Source organism: Hibiscus syriacus, unplaced genomic scaffold (genome assembly GCF_006381635.1).
Source record: "Hibiscus syriacus cultivar Baekdansim isolate YM2019G1 unplaced genomic scaffold, ASM638163v2 tig00000340_pilon, whole genome shotgun sequence".
NCBI classification, from domain to species: Eukaryota; Viridiplantae; Streptophyta; class Magnoliopsida; order Malvales; family Malvaceae; genus Hibiscus; species Hibiscus syriacus.
Window position 1 is genome coordinate 3,912,927 of NW_024061783.1, and position 14,159 is coordinate 3,927,085.

The window sequence follows — 14,159 nt, forward strand, 5'->3', positions numbered from 1 at the left end:
ATCGATAAAATTTACCTAATATGTTAAAAGTATGGACACTTTTATAAAAAGGATAGATACTTACCGATAACCAAAGTTTACGGTTACCAATTTTTTAATAGTTTTTCATGTTTTCTACCTAAAATATTATTAGTCTGTCAACATAATAGGTAGCGCTAAACCGAATTTATTAAATATCTTTTAATGTATCCGTAATATTATATATTAACCGTATATTAACCGCCTTTCCTGAAATAATACCCTAAAAGTATGATGAGGAAAAAGAAAAAGAAAAGGAAAGAGAGACAAGAGAGGGAAGGGCAATGTAGTGTCATAGCTTGTCCCCCAAGCAGCACACTTCCCCTTTCACTTTCTCTTCAAAGTCCAAAAGCCGAAAAAACCACCACACAAACACAGCATTGCCTTTTGTTTTTCCTCTGCCCCTTCCATTAACCCATTTGTCGTCTCCTCTGCTCCCTCTTCTCAGTACCTGCAAATGGGGGTGGATTCCTTCTTCGAATTCCTTGTTATTATTTGACCTCCCCTTTTCCCCTTTCCTTCTCTCTTTTAACTCTTCCCCTCCCCTCCCATCTTTCGTTCAACATGGCTTTCTCCTTCTTCTCATCTTTGAAAGGATTTTCATGGCATTAGTTTGACTCAATTTTCCCTTCTTTCTCTCTCTTTTAGCTTTGTGGGAATACCCTTTCTTTGTTTGGTTATGTGGGTGCTTGTGGTGAGGTAAAAAAGGTTGTCTTTAAGAAAAAAAAATAGAACTTGGGGTGTTCATGGAAATTGATCTGAACCATGCTGTGAATGAGGTGGAGAAGACGACTGCAGTTTGCAATGGTGACTGTGACAAAGTGAACTGTTTGTCCTCTTCATCATCTTCTTCATGTTCTTCAAATTTGGCTTCACCCCCATGTTCCTCCTCTTCCATTTACTTGGAGCTTTGGCATGCTTGTGCTGGCCCCCTCACTTCACTCACCAAAAAGGGCAGCCTTGTTGTTTACTTCCCGCAGGGTCACTTGGAACAACTGGCTTCTCCTTTGGAAATCTCCACCTTTGATCTTCCCCCTCATATCTTTTGCAAAGTGGTCAATGTCCAGCTTCTTGTAAGCACTCAATTCTTCTCCTCTTACATTGAATTGTCTTTGCATTAGCTTCCCACACAAGGTTACAGCTTTACCTTTACTTAAATTGGTTGCTTTAATTGAAGTTTCCTTTCCCCCCTTTTTTAACAGGCCAATCAGGAAAATGATGAGGTCTATACACAAGTCACTTTACTTCTCAGCCAGAGGTATACATAATTCTTATATCGGATTAGTATATTTGAATGGTATTGTTTTTGCTTTTTGAAATATTTGTGTGTTATTACTTGCATAATCCTAAGTAAAGTTATGTTTTTTTCCCTAGGGTGGTTTTTCAATGCTTCTTAGGGTTTTAGTGACTTGAATGAATTATATTCCTATCCGCAAACTTTCATTGTAAGAGGCAGTCCAAATTTCGTGGCTTTTGGTGATATAATTTTGGGGTTTTTGTGTAGTTGGGAGGACCTAATTTGGAGACCAAGCAGCTGGATGAACTAGGTGCTGATGAGGGAGATTGTGGATCTCCTAAGAAATCAACCCCTCACATGTTCTGCAAGTCGCTAACCGCATCCGATACCAGCACTCATGGGGGGTTCTCTGTTCCTCGTAGAGCCGCGGAAGACTGCTTTCCGCCACTGGTATGATTTTGTATTCTTAATCCTCATGTACCATTTACCTGGCTGCCTATTCATCCTAGAAATATCATGTATATGTAATGGTGTTTGCCTTGATTTCAGGATTATAAACAGACGAGGCCGTCTCAAGAACTTGTTGCCAAGGACCTGCATGGAGTTGAGTGGAGGTTTCGACATATATATAGGGGTAATTAGCATAGAGGATTCAATATTTTGTATAGTAGTGTTTGAATGTTTTCTTGATTGAAAGAAACATCGATTGAGCTTAATGTTTATTAACTGTTAGGTCAACCGAGGCGACATCTCCTTACTACGGGCTGGAGCATTTTCGTGAGCCAAAAGAATCTTGTTGCTGGGGATGCAGTGCTCTTTCTGAGGTATGTACTTCGGACAGTGACTAATCGATCCATTATGTTTTATGTGAACGGATTGCACAATTCCTCATTGATTCTTAGGTATCGGTCAAAAGGGGAAATTTTATAAAAGAATAATAGAATCATCAATCTAATAGGACTGACGTGATAACTTGAAATGCTTTTATGCTTCTTGAGAATCATAAATATCTACTTTCATGTGAAAATATAATTGAAGTTTTTAGAGTTCCGATGTGCCTTGTGTTCCCTTGGCCTGGTTGTTTGAAGTTCTCCTTATTTATATTTTCTTCAATATTGTAGAGGTGAAGATGGAGAGCTTAGGTTGGGAATTAGGAGAGCCGTACGACCAAGAAATTGCCTTCCCGAATCGGTTATCACGAAACAAAATTCATATCCAAATGTTCTTTCTCCGGTGGCTAATGCATTATCCACTAAAAGCATGTTCCATGTCTTCTACAGTCCAAGGTAAGTGTCTCTTTCAGCTTCCTTCATGAAATCGACTGGTGTTTGACAGAGAAAAGAAAAGAAAAATGAATAAGCTGGGAGGTGATTTAAATGAAAATGCAATTTTTTTATAAATGCCTTTTAAATCTGTTTTAAATGCCTACCGAGTGATTCTGAAAGTTCGATTTTCATTGTTTCATTTGGAATGTGATTCGGTTTGTTGTGTAGCCAAGCTCATACACCTATTTGAAACATGTACCCAGTGAACATTTGATGTGAAATGTAATGATAAGCTGGTTCATATTGCTGTAATGCAGGGCCACTCATGCAGAGTTTGTCGTACCCTTTAAGAAGTATATCAAGAGCATAGCAAATTCAGTGTGCATCGGAACAAGATTCAAAATGAGATTTGAAATGGATGACTCGCCCGAGAGAAGGTATTATTTGATAAATGGTTTTTACCTGTAAATGTTTTTTTATGTCGAGATTGTAATAACAGTTCTACTTTCATGCAGGTTTAGTGGTGTCGTGATGGGAATTGGGGACTTGGATCCTTACAAATGGCCCAATTCCAAGTGGAGATGCTTAATGGTGAGCTCCTAATTGTAGTTTGTATATTCGAGCTGTTATTTGTATAGTCTTTATCCCGACACTTGGTTAAGCGAATATATACTGTCTTTATTAAAATATATTACCTTTTTATGTATGTATACTTCATGCTGAAAATTGATGTATGCTAAGTAAACCGTTCTTCAGAATGGAAAATAACCTAGTGTATCTGTCATTGCCAAAAACTCTTGTATATCCAACTTGGCTCATGTCTGGGGTTAGATTTTTGGGGAAATCGAATTCTTCCTATGATCAGATGTCGAGTCCTTCACTTAAATAAATACATACGCACATTTTTTTCAAGTGTGTTCGTTGTGTCAACATATGGAAGAAAAAAATCAAAACTGTTGAATGAATCTTGTTTGACTTATTTTAAGACCTTTCTTATGACATTTAACAGGTTAGGTGGGATGAAGATAATGTGATTGATTGCCACGATAGAGTCTCACCTTGGGAAATCGATCCTTCTGTTTCTCTCCCACCTTTGAGTATTGAATCTTCACCGAGGTTGAAGAAACTGCGAACAGGTCCGCAGGATGCTGCACCTGACACCCCCATAAAAGGTGCAAATCTCTCTAAAAGTTGGTAACATGTTGCATAGTTTTACTCAATTAATGTATGCTTCCTATGTTCCTTTCTTCAGGGGGAAGTCGATTTTTGGACTTTGAGGAATCATTAAGATCCTCTAAGGTCTTGCAAGGTCAAGAATGTAGGTTTCGTGTCACCCTTACACAGACGTGATACTGTAAACCGTCCCCTAGATTTTGAGATGCAGTCTCCTGCACATCATCAAAGTCTGGCATCAACTGGGATTGGAAAGAGTAATATTACTGAGTTTATGAGGGTTCGTCCCACTGCTTACGCAGGCTTTGTGGAATCTAATAGATTCCCGGAGGTCTTGCAAGGTCAAGAAATTTGCCCATTGATATCCCTAACACAAAAGGCTGATCTGAACCTCGGTGTTTGGGCGAAAACCAACCTTGGTTGCAATTCTTTGAACATGCATCAAGCACCAAAAACCAATTGTTATCCACTAGCATCGGAAGGTATTCGAAGTATGTATTTTCCTTATAGTGAATTTTACAAAACCGGTCAGGAGTCTATGATGAGCTCTTATCCATCTCTGCCTCTGCGAGGCAATGTCCCATTCAATGCTTCCTCGATCAAGACAGGGGTAGGGGTTATTGTGGACGGGGTCAGAAAACAAAATCCATTGAATGAGCATAAGCCGGTGGAGAATATTCCAAATCTTGCTCCCGAAAACAATTCAATGAACCAACAGGATGAATCCTTTAAAAAAACTGTTGCCGGATGTAAACTCTTTGGGTTCTCTTTAAATGCAGAGTCGGCTACTCCGAGCTCACAAAATTCTGGTAAGAGTTGTACGAAGGTAAGCTATATTTGGTCGAATTTTAATTTAACTTGACTTCCTGTTCCTCTCCTACCGACTTCCTCTTCACTGGCTGAAAGGTTCACAAGCAAGGCAGCTTGGTTGGAAGAGCTATTGATCTCTCAAAACTGTACGGATATGATGACTTGATGACTGAACTAGAACGCCTATTCGGTATGGAAGGTCTGTTAAGTGATCCGGATAAAGGGTGGCGGGTTTTGTACACCGATAGTGAGAACGATGTAATGGTGGTTGGGGATGACCCTTGGCAGTAAGTGTCACTTTTCAGCCTTTCAGCTTTCATGCAAGTAAATTACCTATGATTGAGTGTTTTGGTTCCCCCCCGCCCCCCCTTCCCTTTTGTTTTGCAGTGAATTCTGCGATGTTGTGTTGAAGATCCATATATACACCCAAGAAGAAGTGGAGAAGATGACAATAGGAATGGGAAGCGACGATACGCAAAGCTGTTTGGAACGGTGATAATGGAAGCATCAAAGTCTTCCTCGGTGGGGCAGCCGGGTATGAAGTTTGTTGTTTGCTTGTTTTAACGTCGTCGTTGTCCTCGTCCTTGTGTTTGCTGTGTGCTACAATAAATTAAATACGCTGAAGATTTCCATCTACCAAGTAATTGTCAAATTTGGGTTGTTACCAAAACTATATAATGTTTATGAGAAACAGAGATTACATCCAAGAATTGTTATGTATGGTGTCTACAAACTACACGCAAAATGTCTATCTTCAGTTTTGTAAACGCCACCACTTTTCAGTCTCTCTTACTGTTGCTTACAAAGCTCACGACCAATGACCATTCTTCTGATTTCACTAGTTCCTGCTCCGATTTCGTAGAGCTTGGCATCTCGAAGAAGACGTCCGGTTGTGTATTCGTTCACGTATCCGTTACCACCTAAACATTGTATTGCCTGCAAAACCGAATATGAACACGACATTTCAGTGAAGTGGTTAATCAAATGCTTTTGAATCGGATTAACAGGTAACAAGAATTTCAAAAATCTTTTAACCAATCACCGACTGAACTAACTTCGGTCGACGACCAATTAACCAAACTATTCCGGTTTGGTCATATAAACCGGCTTTACCCGAACAAATAGTATTACAAATCTGGAGATCTTAGTACCATCACTCTTGCATTTTAGGAGAACCGAAATAGAAACAAAGTTGTGATGTGAATAAAAGTTGGCAAATCTTTCACCTGCAAAGCAACTTGAGTGGCTCGTTCTGCAGCAGAAAGTATAACTCCAGCGCAGTCCTGAAATTTTGCATCAACAAAGTTATATATATTCATCTCCATGTAAGCATGTAAAGTGGAAAACACAGGCCATATGAAAGTCATCAAGAATTCATAGTAACTGCGACTCTCTGAAAGACCAAGAAAACCTTGCATTCAAACCCTTTTCCCACATATATATATATATATAGGACCTTGTTTTATTTAGTCCTTAGAAACAACCTGATGACGACAGTATAGACCTGGAACATGCTATATTGCAACTAATGATGATAATGACCAGGTTGGAAAATGTTCAAACGAGAATCAGCATAAACAATAGGCATAATGTTAAAGTTAATCCCCAACCTTTGTTTGAATAGTCGTTTTAGCCTCTGTTCTTTTTTTTTGGAGCACTTTAATCCTCAACGTTTCAATTTTTATCAAAATGACCCCTATTGGATGAAACCGTTAGTTGACTAACGATCAACGCATGTTGACATGTCACATGTCACATCACCAAAGGTGATAACGTGGCATGTGAATAACATTGACCCTTAGTCAACTAACAGCTTCATCCAACATGTGCTACTTTGACCAAAAATTGAATTGTTGGGGGCTAAAATGCTCCCCCAAAAAAATAATTAGAGTTAAAGTGACCAGTCAAGTAAACGTTGGAAGTTGATTTTAACATTGTGCCAAAAAAAAATACCAAGAAATCTTTTAAGATAGGAATAGGATAGAGGGAAAATAAAAGGAACCTAGGATCAACTCTCCCATTGTCGCAGTCCCTTGCAACAGAATAGACGTAGGACCTGAAAATGGAAGTTGTCAACTTCTGCCACATGAAAATCAAATTTAGAGAGACCATAAGTTTATATTGCAAAACTATACCTTGATGATTGCAGAGAAGTATACATGTCGGCAACTTTCCCCTGTAATTGCAATAAGAATCAAGTCCAATATTCTAAGACAAAGCATCCACAGAACAGTACCAGGGTAGCTTCTATTACAAACCTGTATAAACTGGAATTCCCCAATCGGACGACCAAACTGCGACCTCTCTCTTATGTAAGGAAGAACAACATCAAGACATGCCTGCATTATACCGACTGGCCCAGCAGACAAAACAAGTCTCTCCAAATCTAATCCTGACATTAGTACATAAACCCCTGAAACAAGCGAAAACCCGTGATTAGTATATAATACAAGAAGTGATTATATTTCCTCACAACTGTAGCAGAAACATGAGCAACAACATTACATAGCACTGGTGTAATCAAGAATAAAAACTAAGACTCCTCTTGCAATTTTTTTAACAAATATTGATATCTTTTAGAGCATATTTTCTTCAAAACAACAACAGAGTAGATGGATAATATGAAAAGTCCATTAGGTAATCCAATTAGGATGCATGTTGTCACTTTCATAAACTATCAGCTAATGGTCAATATTTCCTTCTTATACCCTGAAGAAGAAAGAAAAACTTTCAGAGATGCAAGACCTTTTCCTTCTTTTCCAAGAACATTTTCTTCTGGAACAAAGCAATTCTCAAAGACAAGCTCACATCTGCTCAGACCATCACCATCGTTAGTATGAAAGATAGGGGCATAATTAGAGCTTCAAAATATAAGGCTTCATTTACAGCAGTGCAAACATACGTATCACTTCCTCGCATCCCAAGTTTGTCCAATTTCTGAGCCGTGGAGTATCTGCACAGTGACAAAATAAAAAAGATTCATGAATAAATCTAGTATATTATTTTGCTATAAAAAGAGGGATGAGTACGAGAGAAAGATTTTATATATTTAAAGTTCATTAATACCAGCGAGCTATTGACCATTTAGAAAGGGGTGGCATAGGTTCTTATGTCTATATCAAAGAAATATTTATATGAGAGAAAATAAGTTGCATATTCAAGCACCCCAAAAGGTATAGTACCTAGGCTAATACATGTTATTATAGTCAAAATTGTTTATTTCTATCATACAGGACCCTAGTAAAGAGTTCATGTCTCGACTATCACTCAACAGCATACAAAATGTTCAACTTTCCCATCTTTTAAAATATAAAATAATCAGATGAATGTGATGCATGTACCCAGGCATTCCCTTCTCGATAATAAATGCTGTGATTCCTTTTGAACCAGCTGTTACGTTTGTCTTCGCATAAACAACCTAAAAAAGTCGATGAATAAGTATAAAAACAGAAATTCTTGCAAAAGGAAAGTTGTATATCGAAGCAGAGAGAATAACTTTATCCATGTTAGGCGTGGCTTTTACAATCAGATACTCTGGAAAGGGAAATTTACCATCTAAGGACTGTGTAGAAACTGTTTTCTATTCAATCAAATGGTTTATCTGCTGAATGCTACTGCATGCCACTTAAATAAGCATAAAACACTCGCTTGGTAACCACATAAGTAAAACACACAGAAACATTATAGCATAAAACCTTGTCCTCGGCATATCATGAAAAGAAATTTTTGTTTACACATGTCGTCTATATATTGGTTGGAAGAAATTCAAACAACAGTCTCCTGCCAATTGGACCAAAGGATGTTTCATACTGAATAGGAATGTAAGGTATAGTTCTCAGTCTCGTATCTCTTAATAGCAGAGTTAATAAAATTAGCAACACTAAATACATGATAAAGGCAATGGTAAAGAAGTAAACTTTATTACCTTGTATGGGTATCATTCACTAGCATGTCTATTTAATAACAAAATTAATGATTAAGTTTCAAAATCCACTCAGCCTACTAGGAAGTGATCATAAGTTATGAATGTGTGCTTCTCGTAGATATTCAAGAAAGTCTGGTATACTTATGAGGATGAGGGTTATTTGAACACCAACTTCTAGACATTTTGCACATCCTCAACCATTCTTCAACTCCTACACTGGTAGATTTGAAACCGCTAACTGTTTTAAAGGTTAACAGAAAGAAAATTAAACTAGCTTTAGCTCAACGGTATATTTGGAACTTGGAAGAAACAAGGACAGACAGACAAAACACTCATTGACAGGATAGATTCAACTAAAAGGTCAACTTTGGCAGCATCTATAGAGAACAATATAGATAAAGCCTCTTAATTTAGCTTAAAGAGAGAAAAATATAACAGATAGACACATTTCTCGAGGAATATATACTTAGCAAAAATAATAAAGTAAAACCAGGAAACGGAATTAACCACAGCCATGCCTAACAATGTAAAACCATTCTCAATAGGTATACCAATGTTTGAGCAGTTGGCCCATTAGTGCACCACATCTTGTTACCATTGATAAGATAACCCCCATCAACCCGATCAGCTTTGCACTTCATGCTAACAACATCAGAGCCAGCTGCAGAGATTGCAAAACAAATTAGCCAGTTCAAATAATTAAAAAATTGCAGCATGAGAAAGTTAATAAATGTAATACATAAGCTAAGAAAAAGTGTGTGCAAGTTACCATTGGGTTCACTCATAGCAAGGGCTCCGACATGCTCTCCACTAATGAGCTACAAGATGTGAGATGTGGGTATATCATAAGTGAGATGGAATCCAAAAGAACAAATAAAACAAGTTGGCAGAGGGCCTGACTTTCAACACCAAAGAGAGAATATGGCAATGCTACACATAATATTAATCCAAAGTAGACAAGGACTGTGATATCACCATATTCTATCAAATATAAGAACATAATTGGATTTTTTTTTTTTGGGGGGGGGGGGCAGAACAAACTAACAGCAACTGAGAATAACACATTACGAACAGATCCTAATCAAACTTCAGCTTCACAATAGAGCAATCCAAAAAAATCCCAGGGTATGCCAATTATGGCAATATGCAACAAAAAATTGCCCATATAGCATCACATAATTATGAATTAACACCAGTGTCGAAGACACGGGGAAAAAAACTAAACTCATTTGATAAAATATATCCCAAATAAGACAGTCTATAGGGAATCCATGAAAGTGGCACTTTGAAATAGAACCTTTGGCAGGTATTTCTCTTTCTGGGAAGGGCTTCCATTCCTCACCTACGTAACCATAGAAAAGGAAACCACCTTAAGCATGCTAGACGAAGTAGATTGTGATTGAACAACATACGAGTTAGGAACTTGGTTTACCAGCTGATTGATGCACAAATTAGAATGAGCACCATAGGAAAGACCAACCGACCCCGAAGCACGGCTTATTTCTTCCATCGCTATGCAGTGATACAAGTAACCAAGACCAAGTCCTCCATATTCCTCTACAAGGGAATAAAAAAGTGCTTTTCTTTACTCAAGTACTGATGAAAATGAATAGGAAGTTCGAGGCTAAAATTCTATGGAATCCACTCGAATATCACGCTTAGAGTCAAAGAGTGAAAAATGAGGTTGAATTGATAATAATAAACATATATTTACCTGGGGCAGTTATTCCATGGAGATTAAAGTCCCCCATGAGCTTCCATAAGTTAACCTCCTAGAGAAATGAATGAATGAATGAAGCAGCAAACAATATTCAAAGAAATGAACTTTTTTTACAAAAAGAATTATAAAAAAAGGAAATGAACTAAATTCGAACCTTGGGGAAAGAATTAGATTGGTCGATCTTGGAAGCATGAGGCGCAATATTTTCAAGCGCAAATTGCCTAACACTCTCTTTAAACTGTAATCATTAACCCATAACAAAAAAAGAATGAAAAAAAACTAATGAAATCCAATAATCATCTAAACGTCAAAAATAGTTTTTTTTTTTCGTTAGGAAAAAAAGTGAGAGAATAACCTGTAATTGAGTGTCATCGAATAATAAGGACGATGAGGAGGAAAAAGCACGTTGTCTTTCGTTTCTCAAAATTCTGCTGCAAAGAGAACTCGCTGCAATTATCCGCTGCATAATTTTTAGTTGAGAATTAAAAATTAAAATACAGAGAAATATAATCAATGAGGAGGAGAAGAAGATGAAGATGGAGGAAAAGCAAGCGTTATATATATGGGCTTGGGATGGAGGTTGGTAGATGTAACGCATGCACTGGATTAGGATTTACACTTGCATGACTAGGACTCGGCCCTATGTTTATCCTATTACTTGAGTTTATTTAATTTCAGTTGAGTTTTTAATCATAAACAAAAATATTTAACAAAAGTAGTATTTAAAGTTATGGATTTAAAATTTAAAAGTTTTGAGTTTAAAGGTTAAATTATTTAAGATTAATAGTAATTATAAATTGAGTCGGATCATATTTTTAATTTATTTGAATTTAATTTGTGTATAGCATTTTCTATTTGTCATCAGATTTGATCCTATGTTAGAGAAGTTTTATTCAATATGATTTTAGGTATATATATATATATATGAATGAGTCTTTCACACTTGACGATCATTGATGAACACTATCAACGATGAATACCATTAATTTAATTTATAAAAATTTAAAATTCTAAAAACGCATAAATTTAAAGATAAATTATTTAAAATAAAGAGTAAAATATACCGTGATTACCTAATTATTGCCCCTTTTCATTTTAACTATCCTTTTTGAAATTTTGTCGATCAGGTCATTCAATTGTTTAAATGCATCCAATTAAGCTACTTGAAGTTAATATTTAACGGGGAAGCTGATGTGCAGTTAAAATATTTGATATAATTACATATTTTGTCACCGTTACTTATATATTCTATGAATTTGGTCTTAATTTGAATAAATTAAAATAAATTTAACCCTCAAATCAAATGGTGCACAATTTGATTCACAATTATTTTAATAAATTAAAATAAATAGTTGAGTGATGAATTATGTAACTTACCCAATTTATAACAGTATAAACTAATGGAACCGTTGGTCAATGACGGAAAAAGTTGGTCAAAGGACCACATTGGGTTCTTTTTTCGAGTTAGAGGGCCATAATAATCCAAAAAATAGACTGATTTTTTTTGGAAAGTTTAAGAACCTCATGTGCCATTTTTCCTTAAGATTAATAATAACTATAAATTAAATCGGATCATATTTTTAATTTATTTAAATTTAATTTATGTATAACATTTTTTATTCATCATTAAATTTGATCCTAGGTCAGAGAAGTTTTATTCAATATGATTTTAGGTATATATATATATATATATTATGATTCGAAATGATATATATATATATATATATATATATATATATATAATTTATATTAACTAAAATAGAGATCCAATTTAAAAATATAAACATAATGGTATTTTAGTAATTATTTTTTAAATATATACAAATTAATTATACTATTATTCTTAGATTTGAATGATCGATATTTTTCACTCTAAATCTGATTATAATTCAACCTAACCTAAACCTAAATTGAAAAAAAACTATCAAATTGAATTGAATTAAAATCAATCGTTGAGAAACAACAAATTGGTCCCTATATGATTTGTAACATCCCAAAATTAGGGTTAGTTACTAAAATTGAAGTTTTGAAACTTTGGGGTCTGATTTTGAAAGATTGAAAAGTTCAGGGATTAAATTGAGAATATTTTGTAAAGGATTGTTCAGTAAATATTTAATGAAGTAAGGGTATAATGGTCATTTCATAAGAAATATTTTTATTTTTCCCTTTATAAAGATATAAAAACTTGGAGATGTGAGAAAAAGGAAAAGAAAATTCCGGAGAGTTTCAATTAGCTTTTTCTTCTTCCAGTGAGCTCAATTAAAAGGTGAGTTTCTTGCAAGTTGGTTATTCCTTAATTTTATGGTGGGGTTTGATTCTTGGAGGATTAAGAAAGCTTAGGGAACGCTTAAGGTGACTTAAAACCCAAAGATGAATAAGTTATGTAAGATTAAATATAAAGAGTTTTTAAGGGAATTATTGAGAAAGAGTTGATAAATAAGTTTTGAAGTGAAATTTGACTTGTCACCAGCTAAATTAATAAATATGAAGTGTTAGAAGTGAAATTAGAGCATGTTAGAAAATTTGTAGAATTCTTGATTTCAATATATAGGATGGAATTTTGAAGTTAAGGATGTGTTATATGAATATTAATTGATTAGAGTATATTTATTTAAGCTTAAAGGGTTAAAAGGAGGTTATGGTAGAAGAATTAAGTAAGTTTGGTAAGATTTTCGGGTTAAAGAAGTGTATTCTAGGTAGGAGGTATCGGTAATGTTCATCCAGTACCGATACTTCAAAGAGAAAATGAATGATAATTGGTTCTTGGGTATCGATACTAGTTGAATGAGTATCGATACCATAAGGCATAAATTCATATAATTGCTCATAGAGTATATATACCAAAGGAACAATAGAGATACTTGGGGTATCGATGCCATTAAGCAAGTATTGGTACCATTTTGAAATAAGGATGGCATAATCAAAATTGGGTATCGATACCTTGGAGGGGTATTGATACTAAAAGCATAGAGGTATCGGTACTGTGCTTCCTCTATGCTTGTAGTACCGATACTATTAAAGAAGAAATTAAGGAATCAGTGCTCTGTTTAGTTGATAATAGTAAGAATATTTTCAAGTAATTCGAATCCCGATATTTATTGGATTATGTATTCATGTAGATAACGATCGAGAGCAAAGTCCAGACAAGTCGACCAAGTAATAATCATCGAGAAAGAGATCAGTATTGACTAGTGAGGTCAGGTGAGTACATAATAGTATTAAATATGATTTGATGGGAAATTAGACTTGCGATAAGTCTGTTTCCTACATGTTGAAATATATGATTTCATGAGTAGAATAATAATTAGGATTCATATTGTGTGAATATGATTTGTATGCATTATATGTCATGTGAATATAAGAGGACATAACATAAATTATATGATATGAGATAAGTGAAGGCATGCATATATGATATATGTTATGAAATAAGATATATATGGTTATATGAGATATATGAGAAAAGGTACATGTGATATGTGACATGAGAAGTTGATATAAGCTATGCGAAAAGTGATCTACGGGACTATATGTATATGATATGTGATACAAGTTATGTGACAAATATAAATGACAATGCCTATGTTATATGTCATGAGAGCTAGAGGTATAGTTGGCATGCCAAGAGTCGAGGGTTCTACGCGATCCTTCGGGATATATATATGTAATCATTTAGAACATATATGAGGTTCTTCGAAAATTATAGTTGGTCCTTTGGAATATATATGTGATCCTTAAGGAGTGGTCATTCGGGACATATGTGTTATATGTGGTCCTTCGAGACATTTCTACGCTGTCCTTCGGGACAAAGTCTATGTGCCCCTAGTAGAATTTTATACGAGCTGTGGTGACATCATATGTACACAACCTCTATAGACTCACATATCTGTAGTTCTCACATGTGTACATGGGCTAATAAAAAGATAATATAAATAAACTTGGTATAATGATATGTTTGTTTCTTTGTGAAGTGATATATGTGATATATGATGTGTATACATGGTAAGTAAA

General features: G+C 35.3%; 1 protein-coding gene and 1 pseudogene across 2 annotated transcripts; one reads left to right on the forward strand and one right to left on the reverse strand.

Annotated features, from left to right (window-relative positions):
- The first annotated feature begins 329 nt into the window (after positions 1-329).
- On the forward strand, positions 330-5,067 carry LOC120199163 (annotated as a pseudogene).
- A 206-nt stretch (positions 5,068-5,273) lies between these two features.
- On the reverse strand, positions 5,274-10,642 carry LOC120203245 (isovaleryl-CoA dehydrogenase, mitochondrial-like). Of its 2 annotated transcripts, XM_039203573.1 has the most exons (15): positions 10,504-10,642; positions 10,303-10,386; positions 10,143-10,200; positions 9,861-9,985; positions 9,726-9,770; positions 9,198-9,246; positions 8,980-9,089; positions 7,845-7,921; positions 7,406-7,456; positions 7,249-7,313; positions 6,762-6,916; positions 6,639-6,679; positions 6,507-6,559; positions 5,730-5,788; positions 5,274-5,439 (listed from the first exon to the last, which is right to left on the reverse strand). In XM_039203573.1, the coding sequence occupies exons 1-15, from the start codon at positions 10,612-10,614 to the stop codon at positions 5,293-5,295; spliced, it is 1,230 nt and encodes a 409-aa protein (XP_039059504.1). In that variant the 5' UTR covers positions 10,615-10,642; the 3' UTR covers positions 5,274-5,292. The 2 variants fall into 2 exon arrangements, with proteins under 2 accessions (XP_039059504.1, XP_039059508.1); XM_039203577.1 differs by lacking the exons at positions 5,274-5,439; positions 5,730-5,788 and adding an exon at positions 6,035-6,075 and having other exon boundaries at positions 6,484-6,559.
- Between the last annotated feature and the right edge of the window lie 3,517 nt (positions 10,643-14,159).